The sequence below is a fragment of the Protopterus annectens genome, chromosome 1.part0, assembly GCF_019279795.1.
Source record: "Protopterus annectens isolate FY-2018-M chromosome 1.part0, PAN1.0, whole genome shotgun sequence".
Classification (NCBI taxonomy): domain Eukaryota; kingdom Metazoa; phylum Chordata; order Ceratodontiformes; family Protopteridae; genus Protopterus; species Protopterus annectens.
Genome location: NC_056725.1, coordinates 765,782,182 through 765,803,622, shown reverse-complemented (window position 1 = coordinate 765,803,622; position 21,441 = coordinate 765,782,182). Strand labels below are relative to the sequence as shown.

At 43.1% G+C, this 21,441-nt stretch overlaps 1 protein-coding gene across 1 annotated transcript in view; it reads left to right on the top strand.

Moving 5' to 3' along the window:
* The window catches only part of NOP53 (NOP53 ribosome biogenesis factor), a 952,413-nt gene that overhangs the window by 541,887 nt on the left and 389,085 nt on the right, over window positions 1–21,441 (top strand). Inside the window, exon 9 of the mRNA XM_044062795.1 lies at window positions 12,992–13,162. Coding sequence (XP_043918730.1) covers window positions 12,992–13,162 — 171 coding nt within the window. The remainder of the gene's footprint in view (window positions 1–12,991; window positions 13,163–21,441) is intronic.

Genomic DNA, 21,441 nt, shown 5'->3' with positions numbered 1-21,441 from the left:
CAGCAGGGTATACACTCGAACATCTACATTTATGGTAGGTACAAAACTGTACTTTCGCAAGTGCCGGTCGGCCGACTCCTGAGATTTTCATGTTTGAGTTTCAGATTTGAAGTCTTCATTAAAAGCTAAGTATCCCGTTGGGGAAACTTTTTTCTTGCTCCAGACCGATGTCAGAAAAAGTTAATAATTGTATTTCTTGTGGGAAGCAAATACCTCATAAGGACTTTCATTCTTACTGTATTCCTTGCCTAGGCCCTGACCACGACGTTTCAAGTTGTCGGTTTTGTGCTAGATTTAACCAATGCACTATTGAGCATCGGTACAATTTTGCATTAAGCTATTTTGGGCGCAGATTTAATTATACAATGTCGTCGGATAGCCATTCGACTACCGGAGTTCACAAAAAGCGCAAAGAAAAGGACAGGCAGCCGAGGTCCAAAACCTACGACGAAGCTTCTCTTAAGCCAGTCGCCAGTTCTCAGTGAGGCGCTTTCGCAGCCCCTGACACCCGCTACTTTAGAGTCGCAGGCCGCTACCAACTCCCACGTGGCGTTAGTCAGGCCACTGGAAACTCAAGGTATTGAAGCCTCTGAGATTATTCCCTCAGATGGATCTGGAGCCGCTGAGCAGGCATCGGCTTCAGAGGGTGTATTCAGACCTAAACAATTGTACATTAAACAGACTTCAGCTTCAAAGGCAAAGGCTAAAGCACCTTTAAAGGCAAAGAAACAAGTTCACCAGCCACATGGACAGGCCTCCATGCCCAAAAAGATGCTTAAAATGGCCGAATATTTAATTACCTTGATCAGGGGTTCCCATCCCCCTCCTGATAAGAGGTTCCCATCCCTCTCCTGATAAGAGGCCTAGGCAAGAGATGGACTATGAATCTTCAGATCAGGTTTCCATTTCCTCTGATTCCTCTTCTGATCAGGAATATTCTCTTCCCCCCTATGAGGATTCTGATGCTGAAGAATCTATTCCTTCAGTTTCTCCTCCTGAGGACTATTCCTTTGGGGAAACCTTGCATACCATGAGGGAGCATTTCCACTGGTAGAGCCAAGATTTTTCAGAATCTAAGAAGAGGCTCAGGGGCTTCCTTCTACTACCTCAACAGAGGCCTTTAGCTATTCCACCTGTGTTAGACATTGTAGATGTGTTTCAGAGTCTAGTCTGACCCCTGACTCCTTACCTCCAGCTCCTGTTAAGCCTGACAGATACTACAAGGTTCCTGACTCTCGTAAATTCCTTTTCAAAAACCCTGCTGCAGACCCAGAAAGTATTTCTCAGAGTCCCAAAGGGGTTAAGGCTTTCACTGCAAAAAACCCTACCCCCTCTGACAGATTCTAGGGCACTGGAAAGATGGGGAAAAAAGATTTACACATCTGCTACCTTGGCTATAAGGGCCTTAAACTGCCAGTTCCGTATGCTCAAATATGAGCAATATGTCCTGACACTGCTTAAACAGAAAATGTTGGTAAATTCTGAATGTGCAGAAAACAAAGAAATGCAGGATGTATTGCATGCAGCTGAACAAGTTGGAAAGCATACTTTGCAATGTGGTTTTGATTCTGTGGAGGCCTCCTGCAGGGCCACTGTTATGGGTTCTGTAATTAGGAGGCATGCTTGGTTAAAGGAACAAAATCTGCCTGATCATGTCAAAGCTAAATTATTAGATGCACCATTACAGCATGATACCTTGTTTGGTGTTAAGGCAGAAGAGGTGTTAAAGAAAATGGAGGACAAAGCTAAATCTATGCATACGGTCAAATATATTTTCAAGGTACAGCCACCTAGGTTTAGCAGACACTGGCGTACAAATAATCTGTCCTTTCCAGTGTTAGACAGACCTCAAAGGGGCAGATCCAGATGCCCTAGAGGCAGATCCCAGCCGCAAGGTTCGTACAGGTCTAAGCAATGGGGTGCTTCTACCTCCAAAAGTGGAGAAGACAAATCACAACCATACAGGAAACTTCCCCCTGCCTGCACCAAGCACTTATCTACTGGCAGCACCCTTAGGGGGAAAAATAGCACTTTTTTCTCAAAATTGGCACATTATGACCCAGGACAAATGGGTTCTAGACATAGTGTCACAAGGCTACAAGTTTCACTTCCATACCCTGCTAAGGGCAAACAGTTGGCCAGACCTGCCAAAAAATCAATGGGCAGAGGCTCAAAAACAAGTCTCATCCTTCATGGATATGGGGGCCATTCAATAAGTGTCACAGCAAGAGCAAGGGACAAGGATTTTACTCATGACTGTTTTTATACCCAGAAAGGACAAAGCATGGAGACCAATACTGGACCTATCTATTCTAAACACTTTCTTGGATATACCAAAATTCAAGATGTTGACCATGCAGCAGCTTCTGCCCATGCTGGGCTGAAAGGCTTGGCTCGTCACTTTAGACCTAAAAGAGGCATATCTGCAAGTCCCATCAGAGAATCATGCAGAAAGATACCTCAGATTCAAGGCTGGTTCAAAGCATTACCAATTCTCTGCACTGCCCTTTGGCTTATCTACTGCGCCCAGGGTCTTCACAAAGTGCCTGGCACCAGTAATTGCTTTCTGCAGACAAAGAGGAATACAAGTATATCCTTACTTGGACGATTGCCTCATTCAAGCAGAGAACAAGGGCATTCTACTACAGCATCTGGCGTTTGTGAAAAGACTTTTACCATGCCTAGGGTACACAGTGAACGAAAATAAATCAAAACTAGTACCCCCTCAAGATAATATTCCTGGGTGCAAGCTTAAAGCTTAAATCCAACTGCCCAGATGGCTTATCTCACGCCAGACAAACAAAGGCAACTGACTACCTTTTTCAAGGAAATGGCAACAAAGGCCCAGTTATCTGCAAGAAAAATTCTGCAGGCTTTGGGTTTCATGGCATCCTGCATCCTACTAATTCCATATGCAAGACTGCATATGAGGAAACTTCAATGGTACCTAAAAAGTGTCTGGACACAACATTGCCAAAGCCTGGAAACAATGATTACTCTCATTCCCTGCCTGCAACAGGAGTTTCGATGGTGGGCAAAGGCTTGTCACCAAAACAAGGGACAGCCATTCTCACTACGCCCAGCCAGAACCTAACAACAGATGCATCAGATTATGCCTGAGGGGCCCACATGGCAGGAAGAGGCATTCAGGGCACCTGGTCCACAAATCAAATGCATCTACATATCAATCAAAAAGATATGCTAGCTGTTTAAAATGCCCTGACAGCCGTCAAGGAACTAATTCATCAGGGACAACTACTGATAAAGACAAGACAATACCACGGTCATGTGGTACATAAGCAAGCAGCGGGGCACGCATTTTTACCCCCTTTGCAGACTAGCCATGGCTTTATGGGACACAGCATTGACTTACCAAGTTCATCTGCAGGCACAATTCCTGCCAGGAAAGGACAATACTCTGGCAGACGAACTAAGCAGAAACCTCATGGATCCCCATGAGTGGCACCTGGATCCACAAGTCTTCAGCATGATAACAAAGAAATGGGGAAGCCCGGACATTGATCTATTTGCCTCCCCTCACAACTATCAACTAAAACGATTCTGCACAAGGACTTATCACAGACAAGCATGGAAAGTAGACGCCTTATCTTTCAACTGGAAAAACCTATCAGTATATGCCTTTCCTCCACTGCCTCTCCTCCCCAAGGTACTCCTAAAGGTGAGACAGGAGAAACCAAAAATAATTCTGATTGCCCCAGACTGGCCCCGCCAGTACTGGTATCCGATCTTAAGGAACTTGTCTCAATGCCCAGCCTGGACCTTACCTCAGATACCTCATCTACTGTCCCAACAAAACGATCAGATTCTGCACAGCGAACTCAGGACTCTAAACCTGGCAGCATGGTGGATAATGTAGCCATACAAAGCACACCTCTCAGTAAAGCTGTGATAGATGTCATTTTGGAAGCCAGAAGGCCTAGTACTAGAAAATCCTATGCTGGAAAATGGAAGAGATTTTGTGCTTGGAACCAAGCTCAAGGCACTGACACAGCTGTACCAGATATTCCTCAGATTTTGCAATACTTAACGGAGATGCTGGACAAAGGCCTTTCTTTTTCATCAATTAAAATTTATGCCTCTGTCATTTCGGCTCATTACAATACAGAGCCACCACTCTTTTTCTCATCCTTTATTAAGGCAGTACCTCAGAGGAGCCAAAAATTTAAGGTCTCCAAAGAGATCTCCAATACCTGCATGGGACCTCAATTATGTCTTGGAAAAACTCACCCAAACTCCTTTTGAGCCAGCTGCTACTGGGGATATAAAGTTTTTATCTTTGAAAACAGCTCTGCTCCTAGCAATAACTTCTGCAAGACGAGTGTCAGAGCTACAGGCTCTCATGGCTGTGGAACCTTTTATCATTTTTTATCCAGACAGGGTCTCTCTGAGGACAAACCCTACATTTATGCTTAAGGTGGTGTCCAGTGTAGCCCTAAACCAAACTATTCATTTGCCAACCTTTTATCCAAAACCACAGAATAAGGCGAAGAAAAATCTGCATTCTTTGGACGTACACAGACAACTTAGATTCTATTTGGACAAAACTAAAGTTTTCAGAAAAACAGAACAATTACTAGTGGCATAATGCTGCAGGATCACAAGGAAAGGCTATCTTCAAGCAGACTATTTCAAAGTGGATAGGTCACTGCATTCATTTCTGCTACTCTCAGCATGGCAAGCCAGTGCCTAAGGGCATTAGACCACACTCGACCAGAGCTAACAGCCATTTCTGCAGCCTTTCTCAGGGGAGTACCAACCAAAGACATTTTAGATGCTGCTACTTGGAGTTCACTGCACACCTTTACAAAGCATTACAATATGCCACTTTACTCTAAATCCAGAGCAGGCTTTGCCACTGCAATTCTGCAGGGCCTCATAGCCGCTTCTAATGTTGTTTAGCTCCAGCCCCCCAACCATAGCTTTGGGAATGTACCCAAATGTAATGACTGCAACAGTGAAACACGAAGAACATAGTACAGTTGTGTACACGTAGATGTTCGAGTGTATTCACTGTTGCAGTCCAGGTTACCCACCCGCCATCCCCCTTATTTCTGCTGGAATTGAGTTCAGTTTCCAGTTTTTTGTAATAACTTTTCCAGCAACTGCCAAAAGAACCCAAAACATTTTTTTGTTTGGCTTTTACAGATACTAAAAGTGGAACATTCATTAGTATTATTGATCTAGTTGAACAATTATCAGACCATAACCCCTTAAAAATGCACTTCTCTTCCCAGTATACATTTAACTGTTCACAATCCATAAACAATGTGTCCAGTCAGCTTTTATGTCTTTACTACAATGTGAAGAAGCCATTTTACTAAACTTAGAATGTGTTCATCCCTATAAAATCTCAATGTATATATTTCCACGTCAAAACTTTTCCAGTTTAAACTTGAAGTTTAACTGATTTAAGTAACAAAGTTTTTTTATCCTTGCCATCTATTGAGTCACTCAATCCAATACTATTTTAAAAGTTCCAGAATTTTGCATCGGAATTATTGTTAGTTGTAAATAACTTGGACAAGCTTCCTTTGTAGGTCAGTCTACCTTCGATGAAAGCCTTCATATAACGGGGGAATAGTGTTCTGTTCCTCGTCACTCATATTGTCTACAAATTCATTTAATTTCTTACTGATGGATAATAACTTTACTGCAGTGGTGGTGTTGTGGTAGTGTTGTCGCCTCACAGTTAGCCGTTGCCCGTTCGATTCTCAGAGCGTCTTCTGTGTGGCGACATGTGTGAATGGGCGTTCCTTCATTGAAGGTTATGCGTTAGGCCCGGCAAGCCAGCACGTAAAAATCTACTGCCAATCATTAGCGGACCGGAGTTCCGCTGTGGCGACCCCTAACCGGGAAAAGCCGAAAGACACAAACAAACTGATGGATAATAACTGGTTAGCAGATTCAATCATCTTTACAAATTTTCATTAAATATTCCAGCATCTTAACTTTTCCTTGTTTAGAGCAACCAGACCATAATACTAATCCATTCCTTTTTAGTAAGTTAATTTTAGTATTGTTCTAAGGTGTGTGCAGTGGGAAAGCAAAAGCTTTCCATTTTGACATTAATGCAGGTTTTAAAAAACATATTTCTTAACTGTTTTAAGAATTGATTTCATATATGCAGAGTCTAAAGATTGAAATGAATTTCCTTCCAAGGTAAATTTTATTAACCAAATAAAAAGATTGTCACTAATTTATCATATTTAATAAACTTACTACAGTTTTCCATTGACTACCGTAAGTTGAGTCTGTGCAGAGTATGAGAGTTAATATTTGCAGCAATACAATATGATTCTACGTCTGTAAAGCTAACACCACCATACTCCCATAAGCTTATATGATTTCTGTAAGCAGATGTTCTTCATCTCACATTGCTGCAGTCCTTACACTTGGGTAGTCTGCTGTCCTCGGTCGGCCCGAATATCAAAGTATTAGGCTGACGTCGGTCAAGGCGCTTAAGACTGACATCAGGACGTCAGGGTACAAATGCGCATGACCGACGTCATATCCTCAGTCTTTTTTGCCGCATGGTCCAATGCAGAAGCAGCATTGCAAGTGCCGTTCGGCGTTCTGAAATTTTTCGAATTCGGAGTTTCAGACCGAGTCAAAGTTGGCTAAGTACCCCGTTGGGGAATATTTTAGTTTTTTCTTGCCTCAGTGGTTTACCGGATGTCAGAAAAAGTAAATAACTGTATTTCTTGTGGGAAACAGATACCTCATAGGGACTATCATACTTTGTGTATTCCTTGTTTGGGGCCTGAGCACGACGTTGTTGGGTGTCGCTTTTGTGCTAGGTTCAATAAGCGCACTATTAAGCGAAGGTTAGATTGTGCCAGGTTGGTCTTCGAAGCGGTGCAATTATAATATGCCGTCGGATGCTCCGACGCCCGCTTCTTCGAAGAAGCGCAAAGACAAAGCAGCTAAACCCAGGCAAGAAGAGTCGTCCGTACCGGACGCCGGTTCTTTAGAGGCGTCAGTGGAATCGGTGGTTCCGCCGGAGGCTTCTCTGGAGTCCCAGGGGGAGACTTTAATATTGCAGGATGTGGCCTCTCAGGAGGCAGGTCAGGCTGAAGGGGCTTCTCAGGTTACTGTACTCCCCTCTCTTCCTAGGGTGGTTAGGCCCTCTCCTTCTGTTTCCAAGGCTTCTCCCAGAGGCAGGCCAGGTTTAGCTTCTGTTGGTGTCACTCCTAGTTCTTCAGGATCTGTGCCCAAGAAGCACATGCTTAAAATGGCAGAAGATTTAATTACTCTGATTAGAGGTTCTTTGCCCCCACCTGATAAGAGGCCTAGGGTGGAACCAGAGTTGGGGAGTTTTGAGCAGGCTTCGGATGTTTCAGAGTCTTCGGCTGAAGACTTGCAGGAGTATTCTCCTTATTCTGATTCTGATGTAGATGATTCTACTCCTTCTGCTTCTCCTCCAGAGGATTTTTCTTTTTCAGAGACTCTTCATTCCATGAGGGAACATTTTAAGTGGGAAGGTCAGGACTTCTCTGATTCCAGGAAAAGGCTTAGGGAATTTTTGCTTTTACCCCAGCATAGGCCTTTGGCTATACCACCTGTTCTGGATGTGGTGGAAGATGTGTTTGCAGAGGCTTCACTTAATCCTGATTCTTTGCCTCCTGCTCCTGTTAAACCGGATAGGTATTACAGGGTGCCTGAGGCTCATAAATATCTTTATAAGAGTCCTAGGGCGAACCCAGAAACTGTTAGTCAGGGACCTAAGGGTGTCAAGGCCTCTGTTGTAAAAAATCCGGTTCCTCCAGATAAAGAGGCCAGAGCTTTGGATATATGGGGAAAGAAAGTCTATACTTCTTCCACCTTAGCTATGAGGGCTTTGAATTGCCAGTTTCACATGTTGAAATATCAGAACTATCTTCTTTCTCAATTGAAGTCTAAGGTAGATGCTCTGGCGGAAGGCATTGAGTGTAAAGAATTACAAGATTTGGTACATGTCTCTGAACAGGTGGGTAAGCATTCTTTACAATGTGGTTTTGATGCTGTACACGCCTCGTCTAGGGTGGCTGCCACTGGGTCAGTTCTTCGCAGGCACGCCTGGCTGAGGGATCAGAATTTATCTGACCATGTTAAGACAAGGATTTTGGATGCTCCTTTACAGTCTGATGTGTTGTTTGGTTCACCTGTGGAGTCAGTCTTGAAGAAAATGGAAGACAAGGCTAAGTTTATGCAGGCTGTTAAAGATTTTTTGCAAGTTCAGCCTCCGAAGTTTATTAGGAATTGGCCTGCTAAGGGGTGGACGTACCCTTCTTATGATTCACAGTCTAGGGGTAGATCTAGACGTGGTAGGGGCAGAGCTCACAGCTCCTTCAGACCTAGAACAGGGAGTTCACCTGCACAATCTTCGGGTGAGGGCAGGGGCCAGTCCTTTCGTAAACAGGCCCAATGACCTACCTTTTCAGCTGCCAGATCCTTCTTGCCTGGCAGCACCTTTGGGAGGAAGGTTGGCACTCTTCAAGGAAAATTGGAGTTTGATTACCCAAGACAGATGGGTATTGGATATCATACACCAAGGTTACAAGTTTTATTTCCATACCTTGCCTCCTTTCAAAGGCATGCCGGACGTTCCTCCTCAGCAAAGACTAGAGGCTCACAAACAAATTTCTCTGCTGCTTCAAATAGGGGCAATACAACCGGTCCCTCTGCCAGAAGTGGGCCTAGGATTTTATTCTCGCCTGTTCCTAGTACCAAAGAAGGGGAACACGTGGAGACCAATTTTGGATTTATCTATCCTCAACACTTATCTGGACATTCCCAAGTTCAAAATGTTGACGTTACAACAGCTTTTACCTGTGCTGGGCAAAGATCACTGGATGGTGACTCTGGATCTCAAGGAGGCTTACCTTCATGTTCCTATCAGGCTAAGTTGCAGGAAGTATCTGCGTTTTGGCTGGGACTTCTCATTATCAGTTCTCTGCATTGCCCTTTGGCTTATCTACTGCCCAGAGTGTTCACGAAGGTTCTGGCTCCAGTGATAGCTTTCTTCAGGCTAAGAGGAATACAGATCTATCCTTATTTGGACGATTGCCTGATTCTGGCCCAAGGAAGGGACGAACTTCTTCATCATTTACAATATGTGATAGCAGTGCTAAGATGCCTGGGGTATTCTGTGAACGAAATAAAGTCCAGTCTAGTACCCTCTCAGGACATGTGCTTTCTGGGTGTGAGACTGAATACAGCATCCCAGATGGCCTTTTTGACCCCGGACAAACAAAAGAATCATTCTCTTTACTTCCATCAATTCTCTCATCAGTCCAGGCTGACTGCAAGGACAGTCCTTCAAGCCTTGGGGTTCATGGCATCTTGTATTCTGGTGCTTCCCAATGCCAAACTGCTTATGAGGAAGCTACAATGGTATCTCAAAAATGTATGGACACAGCACTGCCAAGATATGGACACTGTCATTCAGATAATACCTTGCATTCAAAAGGAATTTTTGTGGTGGGCTCAGGAATGTCACCTAAACAAGGGACTCTCTGTGACCCGGCCAGAGGCAAGTCAGATTCTAACGACAGATGCCTCAGACAAAGCTTGGGGAGCTCATCTAAATGGAAAGTGGGTAGAAGACACGTGGCCTGCCAGACTTCAACATCTACATATCAACTTGAAGGAGATGTTAGCAGTCCAGTTTGCATTAATAGCTTTCAAGGATTTACTTCTTCCAGGACAGGTGTTGGTTCTAACAGACAACACAACTGTCATGTGGTACATCAACAAGCAAGGGGAACACATTTTATCCTCTATGCAGACAAGCAATGATTTTGTGGGAGACTGCTCTCAGTTTACAGCTAAATCTTCAGGCAAGGTTTCTGCCGGGAGCACAGAACTCCTTAGCAGATGTGTTGAGCAGACGAATTATGGATCCCCACGAGTGGAAATTGGATCCTCATGTATTTCAGAAATTGACAGTGTTATGGGGAACTCCAGACATAGATCTGTTCGCTTCTCCACTAAACTACCAGCTGCCAAAGTTTTGCACAAAAAGGTTTCATCCCACAGCTTGGAAAGTGGATGCTCTTTCTTTCAACTGGAGCAATCTTCATGTGTATGCCTTTCCACCTCTGCCTCTCCTCCCAAAGGTACTCTTAAAGGTCAGACAGGACAAGCCAAAGATGATTTTAATAGCTCCAGATTGGCCTCGACAGCACTGGTACCCATTACTGAGAAGTCTGGTAGGAGCCTCCATGGCCTTTGCCTTCGATTCCACACCTGCTGTCTCAGGAGAACAGTCATTTACTCAATGTCAAACTTCACTCTCTTCACCTAACAGCCTGGCATATTCTGTTTTAAACCCTGGAGGGTCTCAGCTTCCACAGCAAGTTTTGAATGTTATTTTGGAGGCCAGAAGGCCTAGTACAAGGAAAGTGTACAGATAAATGGAAGAGATTTTTATTTTGGAGTGCAGCAAAGGAATTTGATGTTTCTAAGCCTAATTTAAGTGTGGCTCTTCAATATCTTGCTGAGTTACTGGACAAAGGTTTGTCCTTCTCTTCTATTAAGGTTCATGCTGCAGCAATTTCTGCTCACTATGACTGTGACCCACCATTGTTTTCTCATCCTTTGTTTAAGCAATTCCTTAGAGGGGCAAAGAATATAAGGCCCCCACGTAGAGCTCCTACTCCTGCTTGGGATCTCAATTTTGTGTTGGAGAAACTCACTCTACAACCTTTTGAGCCTGCAGCTACTGCCGAGTTGAAATATTTATCATGGAAGACTACTTTTTTTGTTGGCCATTACCTCTGCGAGAAGGGTTTCTGAATTACAGGCCCTTATGGCGGTTGAGCCTTTCTTAATTTTCCATAAGGATAGGGTATCTTTACGTACTAATCCTTCTTTTATGCCTAAAGTGGTTTCTAGTGTGGCTTTAAACCAAACTATTCATTTGCCTACTTTTTATGCAAACCCCCAAAATAAAGGGGAAAAGATTTTGCACACTTTGGATATACACAGGCAGTTGAGATATTATTTGAGCAGAACTAAAGGGTTCAGGCAGTCTCAGCAGTTATTTGTTTCATTTGCTTTGGGTTCTCAGGGCAAGCCTGTGTCAAAACAAACTATTTCTAAGTGGATTGGGTTTTGTATTGCTTTCTGTTATTCCCATCATGGTAAGGAGATTCCAGCTGGGATTAGGCCTCATTCCACTAGGGCTACTGCCACTTCTACAGCTTTTTAAGGGGTGGCAACTAAAGATATTTTGGAGGCAGCTACTTGGAGTTCAGTGCATACTTTCTCTAAGCATTACCACCTTCCACTTTACTCTAAATCTAGGGCTGGTTTTGCCACTGCAATTTTACAGGGCATTTTGGCAGCTCCTACTGCTTTATAGTTTTGCCATCCTCCCTTACCTCTGCTTTGGGATTCTACCCAAGTGTAAGGACTGCAGCAATGTGAGATGAAGAACATAGTACAGTTTTGTACCTACCATAAATGTAGATGTTCAAGATCCACATTGCTGCAGTCCAATTCCTCCCTCCTTCCCTCTGTAGTTAGAGGCGGTTGTGTGGTTTGGGTTGTGAATATTGTGGATATTGTATATATTGTACATATGATTAGTGCAAGGGTGGTTGGTTGTTTTTTGCTGTCTTTTGGTTTTGACCTTTCTTTTTAGGGTCTTCTGACATCTGGGGCAAGAAAAGACTGAGGATATGACGTCGGTCATGCGCATTTGTACCCTGACGTCCTGATGTCAGTCTTAAGCGCCTTGACCGACGTCAGCCTAATACTTTGATATTCGGGCCGACCGAGGACAGCGGACTACCCAAGTGTAAGGACTGCAGCAATGTGGATCTTCGAACATCTACATTTATGGTAGGTACAAAACTGTACTTTCTCTGCTTTTTTGGATACCATAAGAATGGAAGTTAACATTTTTTCCCATTTTCTTTTTTTTTTGGTTATGTTTTAAAGCAGTATACATATATATACACACACACATATATATATATATATATATATATATATATATATATATATATGCACACATACATATATACACACACACACACACACACACATATATATATATATATATATATATATATATATATATATATATATATATGCATACATATATATCAATCAATCGTGGGTAATATAATCATTTTAGTAAGTACTAATCTAGGCTTTAAAAGAAAAGAAAAAATCATTAAATTTTTTTAATAAGAAATACAACTATTTTTTTATCAAAATTAATAATCTTGCTTACATCGTGATAGATTTTTATTGCTAAATGTTTTAGTTCTTTACCTTCCCAATTGTATTATATTAATCTGTAAACGTACTATACAGTAGTAAATCGAAGTGTCAGTTTTGTTATTAAATTTCAGCAACAATACGTCTTGAAACTTTTCAATTTCCTCATCTGTTTCTTAGGTTTGAGTAATTTAACTCTCCTACAGTTAGTATCATCTTCCAAAAGCTGTATTTTAGATTTACAATCCCTGTTGATTGAAAATCCATCTTTCATTTTTTTTTCTTTTTGACACAGACTAGATGTGTTGCTGGCCTTTGTGAAGTATGTAATCACACTGCTACTAGAATGTGTATCTTGTGGCAATGCTGCTGATTCCTGCAGCTAGGCGTCGCCATATCTAATATGTTCACCATATGCTAGTCTGTCTTCAGTCAGGACTATGCGGTGATAGTAAGGCTGAACAGATATGAAATAATCCAGTTGAGATCAGCACTCCAAGGCTGTTATTTGATTGATTAGTGTCTGCTTGTGAAGCTTCAGTGCATCAGAAAAGTAGTTATTGTTATGCTTATTGAAATTTTATGTTGGGATAGCTTGTGAAGCTTCAGTGCATCAGAAAAGTAGTTATTGTTATGCTTATTGAAATTTTATGTTGGGATAGTTAATGTAGCATGCTCTTATTCAACTCTCAATCTAACGTTATACAATGTAAATTGTTAACTTAAATTAATACAATATGCATTTTGTCTGTTAGAAAAGAAAATTGCAAGCTGAAAAAGAAGCTAACTGTAAGAAGCAAGAACTATTCCGATTACGGTCCATCAAAGCTGTGGTGAAACAAAGAGAGGAAGAGCTAGCACAAAGGAAGAAGAAACGTATGGAAAAGCGAGAATCCGATGCTACCAAACCCAAACGACTGGGCAGACTAAAGTACGTTTAGAAGTGTTATGAGCCGTCTATTATTAGATAATGACCACAGGAGTCACTTTCTAGAACTCTTCATTGTGCTGGCTTTTCCAGAATGAGTTATTTTTTGTCTTCCTTTGATTGCTAACATCATGACAAAAGCCAATGTTGCACTTTTTACAGATCCATATTAAGAGACAAAGTGAATGTAGCTAAATGTAAAAGTAATTTTCACCTGTTGTATGTTATGGATGAGCCTCTTAAATTGCAAGATGCATTGATTTTTAAAGTTGATATGCAAGTTTGAAAGAACTTAACAGTACTTTCCCCAACATTTGTCATGGATGTCATCTTTAAGGCTAGCTTGGTCTAGCAGTAGTCTGTACCCACCAACAGATGTCATCAAGTTGTTGAACCAAAAAAATAGAAAACAAACTGTGGAAAAACAAAAAACGGCAAAGGACACTCCAACAGGTTCCAATTCAGTAGAAAGAAGTTTACTGAATTGGAACCTGTTGGAGTGGCCTTTGTTCTTTGCCTTTTTTTGTTTTTCCACAAATGTCATCAAGTTGTCCACTTATTCCACTTGTGGTAGGTTCATAGGCAAGTAATAGACTAGCTGCCCTTGCAGTCCCTTTTAAGTCTAGCCAGTTTCCTTTTTGTGCTCAAATTAACCCATCCCATTTGGTTACAGATTGGCATTCCCCATCCCATGGTAGATAATTATATATTGCCTCGAATGAGAATAACTGGGATCATTCCATAGATAATTTGAAGGGACCCATGCATGGTGTAAAGTATTTAGAGTTGCTTCTGTCCTTTAGTAGTAAAGGGGGCATTACTGAGGTAAGTTTCTGTTTCCCATGTATAGATCCAAGTTAAACTTGACAATGGACAGGGATGAACTTTGTGCGTCTGTCTGTGTGCGTCTGTCTGTGTGCGTCTGTCTGTGTGCGTCTGTCTGTGTGCGTCTGTCTGTGTGCGTCTGTCTGTGTGCATCTCTGTGTTCCAGAGCAGAGGATGTCCTTCAAGGATGCATCTGCAGTCCTTACAAATGGGTTGTCCTGTCGTCAGGCAGCCCTTCGGTCGGCCGGATTCCAAAGTCTGGGTCTGGCCTCGGCTGGTGTTGCACTTCACCCGACGTCATAGCTGCAGTTCTTCGGGTATAAAGGCATCAGCCGACACCATTTTCCCAAGTCTTTCTTGCCGCATGGCGCCCGAAGCAGAAGCTGTTCGCAAGTGCCGGTCGGTCAGATCCAGAGATTACTACTACCGAATACGACTTCGAAGACTTCTAAAAAGCTAAGTACCCCGTTGGGGACTCTTTCTTGCCTCAGCCGATGTCAGAAAAAGTGAATAACTGTTTAACTTGTGGGAAACAAATACCTCATAAAGATTTCCACTCTTACTGCTTACCTTGTTTAGGCCCAGACCACGACGTAGCAGCTTGTTTAGCCTGTGCTTCTTTCAACCGACGGACACTTAGACGTCGGTCGGAGTTTGCCGAACAGTTTTTTGGCTCAGATTTTGCGTACATAATGCCGTCGGATCCTCCGACTTTAAAAGTTGTTAAGAAATGCAAAGAAAAGGACCGACACTCGCGGTCTGCGGTTTCGTCCGAAACCGCGGTTAAGCAAACGGCGAGTGTCTCTGTTTCGGCCGAAACCGAGCAAACGGTTCTATCTTCAGCCGAATCCATGACTACTACCGAGGCCCCTTCTAACCTGGTTGAATCGGCCTCTGAAATTCAACCTGCTACTGTGGTTTCACAAGAATTATCGGACACCATCCCTTTGGATGTTTCAACCCCTGCATGTGGTGCTGCTAGGCCGCCTGCAGCCATGTCCATAAAGGCCTTTGCCAGGGCTAAAGCAGCCAAAACTTCTAAGTCTGTGCCTGTTAAGCCCCCCTCTCACAGGCCCAGTTCCAGTTCCCAAATGCTCACTTTGGCAGAGGATCTCATCTCTTTAATAAGGGGATCCCAATCTCATCCAGACAGGGCCTCTCAACCTCCTCCAGAAAAGAGACCTAGAGCAGAGCCCCCTGAGCCAGTGTCCTCAGATGATTCTTCTGATGATTCAGACAATACAGACCATCCAGAGGCTCCTTTTTCTACTTATGAAGACTCCGATGCTGAGGAATCGATTCCTTCTGCCTCTCCTCCAGAGGAATTTTCCTTTGGGGAAACCTTACATGCCATGAGAGAGCAATTTCAATGGCAGGGGCAAGATTTCTCAGATTCAAGGAAAAGGCTTAGGACCTTTTGCATTTACCACAACATAGACCTTTAGCTATACCTCCAGTTCTTCCTGTTGTAGATGATGCATTTAATGATGCTTGCACTGCTCCTGATACTTTGCCTCCAGCCCCTGCTAAGCCCGATAGGTTCTACAGGGTCCCGGACACACATCACCATTTATACAAGGCTCCTTTGCAGATCCGAGACTATCTCCCAGGGGCCTAAGGCAGTAGCTTCGACCTCAGTTAAAACCCTCTCCCTCTGAAAGGGAATCCAGGTCCTTAGAGATGGGGCAAAAAGTATACACCTCTGCTACTCTCTCAGCTAGGGCATTGAACTGTCAGTTTCATATGATCCAATACCAGGAGTTTATGCTTGATCAGTTAACTAAGAAACTGTCCTCTGATGATTCTTTCGATAAGAAATATGTTCTAGAAATGGTGCATAACATTCAGCAGGTTAGTAACCATTCTTTAAAATGTGGCTATGATGCACTGGAGGCTTCCTTTAGATCAGCCATGACTGGCACAGTTATAAGAAGGCATGCATGGTTGAAAGAACAGGTCTTGCGGATCATGTTAAAGCAAAACTATTAGATGCTCCTATGGATAAGGTCAGTTTATTTGGTTCTCCTGCTCAGCAGGTACTGAAGAAAATGGAAGAGAAGGCAAAATCTGTACAAACAGTGAAAGATTTATTACAGGTTCAGCCTCCAAGGTTTAGCAGGAACTGGCCTTCCAAAAATTGGTCCTTTCCAGACTCCTCTAAAACACAGAGAGGCAGGAATAGGCGTTAAAGAGGCAGAAATCAATCCAGAGGAGGTGCCTACAGGGGACGCCAGTGGCAAGGTAACAACCAGCGAGGCACAGACACAACTACTACCACTGCAACAGGACAATCACAGTGACTTGGCTCTGGCACCGCCTACCAGGGAACAAATAGCAGCACCCTTAGGCGGAAAGTTAGCCTTATTTTCAAAAAACTGGCACTACATCACAAGAGACAAGTGGATTTTGCAAACTATAGACCAAGGCTACAGGTTTCATTTCCATACTTTACCAGGAAAAGAGGAATGCCAAACCTACCACCAAATCAAAAGACAGAAGCTCTAAAACAAATAGCTCAATTAGCAAAGATGAGAGCTGTGGAAAGGGTACCATCTATGGAACAAGGAAAGGGATTTTACTCCAGACTATTCCTGGTACCAAGAAAAGAGAAAAATTGGAGGCCTATTCTCGACCTGTCCACTTTAAACACATTCATCATTGTTCCAAAATTCAAAATGCTGACCCTACAGCAACTTCTTCCCATGCTGGGCAAGGAGTATTGGCTGGTGACTCTAGATCTCAAGGAGGCATACCTGCACGTCCCCATACGACCAAATTGCAGAAGGTACCTCAGATTTCTTGCAGGATCAGAGCATTATCAATTCTCAGCATTGCCCTTTGGCTTATCTACTGCGCCCAGAGTGTTCACGAAATGCCTGGCATCAGTAATCGCTCACTGCAGGCTTCAGGGAATCCAAATATATCCATACCTGGACGACTGCCTGATACAAGCGGACAACAAAAACAAGCTATCAGAAGACTTACAAAGAGTCATTTGCTTACCCTGGGATATGCAGTCAATATAAAAAAATCAAGACTGATACCATCCCAAAGAATAACCTTCTTAGGTGCAGAATTGGACACAGTAAAACCGATGGCATTCCTAACTGCAGAAAAACAAGAACAACTTCCTCTCTACTTCTTGGCATTAACAAAGCAGAACAAACTAACAGCAAGGAAAGTACTGCAGGCCTTGGGCTTCATGGCATCCTGCATCATCCTGGTCCCTCATGCCAGACTGCATATGAGAAAGCTACAGTGGTACCTGAAGAATTTATGGTCTCAACACAGGCACAGCCTAGAAACCGAAATACCACTAATCCCATGCCTGAAACAAGAGTTCCTATGGTGGGCTCAGGTATGCCAGTCAAACCCAGGTTTGCCCTTCCACAGCATTCAACCAAACCAAACCATCACAACGGACGCCTCAGACCTCGGTTGGGGGGCCCACATGCTGGACAAGTGCATACAAGGCTTATGGACTCCAGATCAGCTGCACCTGCACATAAATCAAAAGGAAATGCTGGCAGTAAAACTAGCAATCCAGAATTTCAGACCATTCCGCCAAGAAGGGCAGTTGATGATAAGGACAGACAACACCACAGTCATGTGGTACATCAACAAACTGGGAGGCACTCATTCATACCCTCTATGTCGGATGGCACTGGACCTATGGAATATGGCTCTGAGCTACAACATTCAGTTACAAGCAAATTTTGTACCGGGAAAAGAAAACATCCTAGCAGACATATTAAGCAGAACTACCTCGGATGCTCACGAATGGATGCTACACCCGGACATCTTCAAGGTCATCACAAGGAAATGGGGACTGCCACAAATAGACCTATTCGCATCCCCACTCAATCACCAGCTCAAGAAATTCTGCACAAGGACGTACCACCCACTTGCTTGGAAGGTGGACTCTCTATCCTTCAGTTGGAAAGGCCTGACAGCCTATGCATTCCCACCTCTTCCTTTGATGCACAAGGTGCTATTGAAAATCAAAGAGGAACGTCCAAGGATCATTCTGATAGCTCCAGACTGGCCAGGACAACATTGGTACCCATTACTGAGGAGCATGTCTCGGGGGAAAATGTGGACACTACCCCTGATTCCTTTGCTGTTAACTCAGAGCGGCTACAACATCCTGCATCCAAACCTGAAAACTCTGCAGCTGACTGCCTGGAACATTACATAAGAGCAACTAACCCAGATTTATCCCAAAGGGTTAAAGACATTATCCTTGAGGCCCGCAGACCCTCAACAAGAAGGAACTATGCAGGAAAATGGAAAAGGTTTCTCATTTGGAGTACTGAAAGGGGAAAAGATGTGTCAAAGGTAGACATTGCCAACATCCTGGAGTATTTGGCAGAGCTTTTCCATACAGGCCTGTCCTACTCCTCCATCAAGATACATGCATCAGCTATTTCTGCAGAATACAGCTTCGATCCCCGTCTTCTCACATCCTCTACTCAGGCAGTTTCTGAGAGGAATTAAAAATGTAAAACCTCCTAGGAAACCACCATTACCAGCATGGGACTTGAACTTTGTGCTAGAAAAATTGACACTCCCCTTCGAACCAGCAGCAACAGCAGATCTTCAACACCTATCCTGGAAAACTGCTTTTCTGCTGGCAATTACCTCAGCAAGAAGGGTTTCTGAGCTACAGGCTTTAATGGCAGTACAACCCTTCCTAATCTTCCATCAAGATAGAGTGTCCATGAGAACAAATCCTACATTTATGCTTAAGGTGGTATCCAGAGTGTCTTTAAACCAGGCTATCCACCTACCTACCTTCTTCCCCAATCCACAGAACAGGGGGGAAAGACTGCTGCATACTTTGGATGTACATAGACAGTTGCGCTACTACCTGGACAGAACCAAGGGCAATAGAAAAACTGACCAGCTTCTGGTAGCATATGCAACAGGAAGGGAAGGAAAAGCAATTTCAAAACAGACAATCTCCAAGTGGATAGGAAATTGCATCAGATTCTGTTACTCCTACCATGGAAAGCAAACTCCACAGAACATAAGGCCTCATTCTACAAGGGCTACGGCCACTACCACAGCTTTCTTATGAGGAGTGGCTACCAAGGACATTATAGAGGCTGCTACTTGGACCTCCGTGCATACATTTGCCAAGCATTATAACTTAACCTTTATACTCTAGATCCCGAGCAGGGTTTGCCAATGCTGTTTTGCAAGGGATCCTAACTACACCATAATTTCTTCTTCCTCCTCCCCTAGTTTGGCTATGGTATTCTACCCATTTGTAAGGACTGCAGATGCATCCTTGAAGGACATAGTACAGTTTTGTACCTACCATAAATGTAGATGTCCGAACAGGAATGCATCTGCAGTCAGGATTACCCACCCTCCTTCCCCTCTGTGGTATTCCTAGGGTATTTGCCCATCTAATAGCTAGCTGGGGGGATCTCTTATGGTGTATTTGTTTGTATATATGTACATACATGCTTATTTTTTGTGTTTGCCTTCTACTATTTGGAAACATTGGCATTTATCCAAAATTTAGCTATCCAAGAGGGCAACTGGCATCTGGGGCAAGAAACACTGAGGAAAATGGCGTCGGCTGATGCCTTTATACCCGAAGAACTGCAGCTATGACGTCGGGTGAAGTGCGACACCAGCCGAGGCCAGACCCAGACTTTGGAATCCGGCCGACCGAAGGGCTGCCTGACGACAGGACAACCCATTTGTAAGGACTGCAGATGCATTTCTGTTCGGACATCTACATTTATGGTAGGTACAAAACTGTACTTTTTCTCTGCAAGATGTACCTGTCCCTCCAAACAATCCTGTTGATGATGCAGAAGATGTTTAGATCACTAGACTAAGTATTCCTGATGGATCAGAGTGTGTTTGCATAACATAGACAGGTTTACCTCTAGGCAATATGTAGGATGTAGAGTATAGTAACTGGGCTTTGAGTCAATCCATATAGGACATGTTGTTTACTCCTTGTAACCTGTTAGTAGGGTAGCTAAGTGGGTGTTCATTTGTTGCATGTGTCTGGACAGATGCATGCCAAAGGGAGCATTATATTCGATAACTGGCCTAATGGGGGCTGAATAGACGGGACAGTAACATCCTTAGATCTGGACATAGTCCCTTTGTTTATAATCTGTGCAGTGTAGAAGGACTTGCAGTAATAGACACATGTTGGTCAAAAATTAGGTGATTGTCCATGTAAGTTCCCAAATCTGAACATCTGGGTTAAGTCTTAGGGGAATTTTGTCAGTGTGGTACTTCCCTGGAGTAAATGACTTCCCAAAAGATACAGTAATGCATTCTTTTGGGAATTTAGTTTCAGTTCATGGTTTTAGCACCAGTTATTTCAGATAAACCTTCCTGCAGGATGGCCAAGTCATTCGGGGTATTCAATGACAGCTCCTAGCTTGCAGTCTCATCTGCAAATTTAGATAGAGATAGTGTGGATATTGTGAGGATCACTGATGCAGTATTAGTAGCTTTTGATAGCACTTTTAAGACATGGTCTTATGTGATAGCTGGAGGTGAACCAGGTTCAGGTATACCTTGAGGGATATATGGAGTGAACAAACAAAGTTGAAACAAGCAGCAAATCAAGAAGCACTCGGTCTAGGAAGGTTCCAACAACCGAAACTCAGCCAATAATGAAAAAAAGCTTCTTTAATAAGTCCAATGCAAACCAATACATGACACAGTAGAGTTAAGCGCTTTCACCTAGTACAAATACCAGGCTTCCTCAGAACTCTATACAATAAAATCAGTCCCCTTATATAGCTTGAATAGCTTAAATTGCATCATGTGACTACCCCACCCAAAAAATCAACAATTATTTAAAAATCTTTAAAAACAATTGTTAAAACAGTTCTTTAGAAATACAATTCTGTGAAAAAAGCTTCTAACCATGTTGTAAAATGAGACCTGGTACACTAAAATAAATAATAAACAACATAACATAAAATAAAATAATATAAAAAATTCTACAAGAATTCTGTTAGTTTGTTTGTGTCTTTCGGCTTTTCCCTGTTAGGGGTCGCCACAGCGGAACTCCGGTCCGCTAATGTTTGGTAGTGGATTTTTACGTACCGGGTTACCAGCCCTGCAGCACAGCCTTCAACAAAGGCACGCCCCATTCACGTATGCCTCCACACAGAAGACTCTGTAGCTGAGAATCGAATGGGACAATGTCTTGCTATGAGGCGACAACGCTACCGCAGCACCACCACCTAAAACAGGAAAGCAGTTTACAATCCTAATGATTTTACATGATTACAATCCCTCATAATCTAGCAGCTCTAAGTTTTAAAACGCTGCTAATATTAATGTTATCGTTTAAACCCGGTGCTCTCCCCGCATCTAGTTTGAGTTGCCAAAGCAGCTCTCTGTACTCCAACTTAGATTCCCAGCTGCCGCCCCGGGGGTCCATGCTAACCTGCTCCAAAACAAAAAAA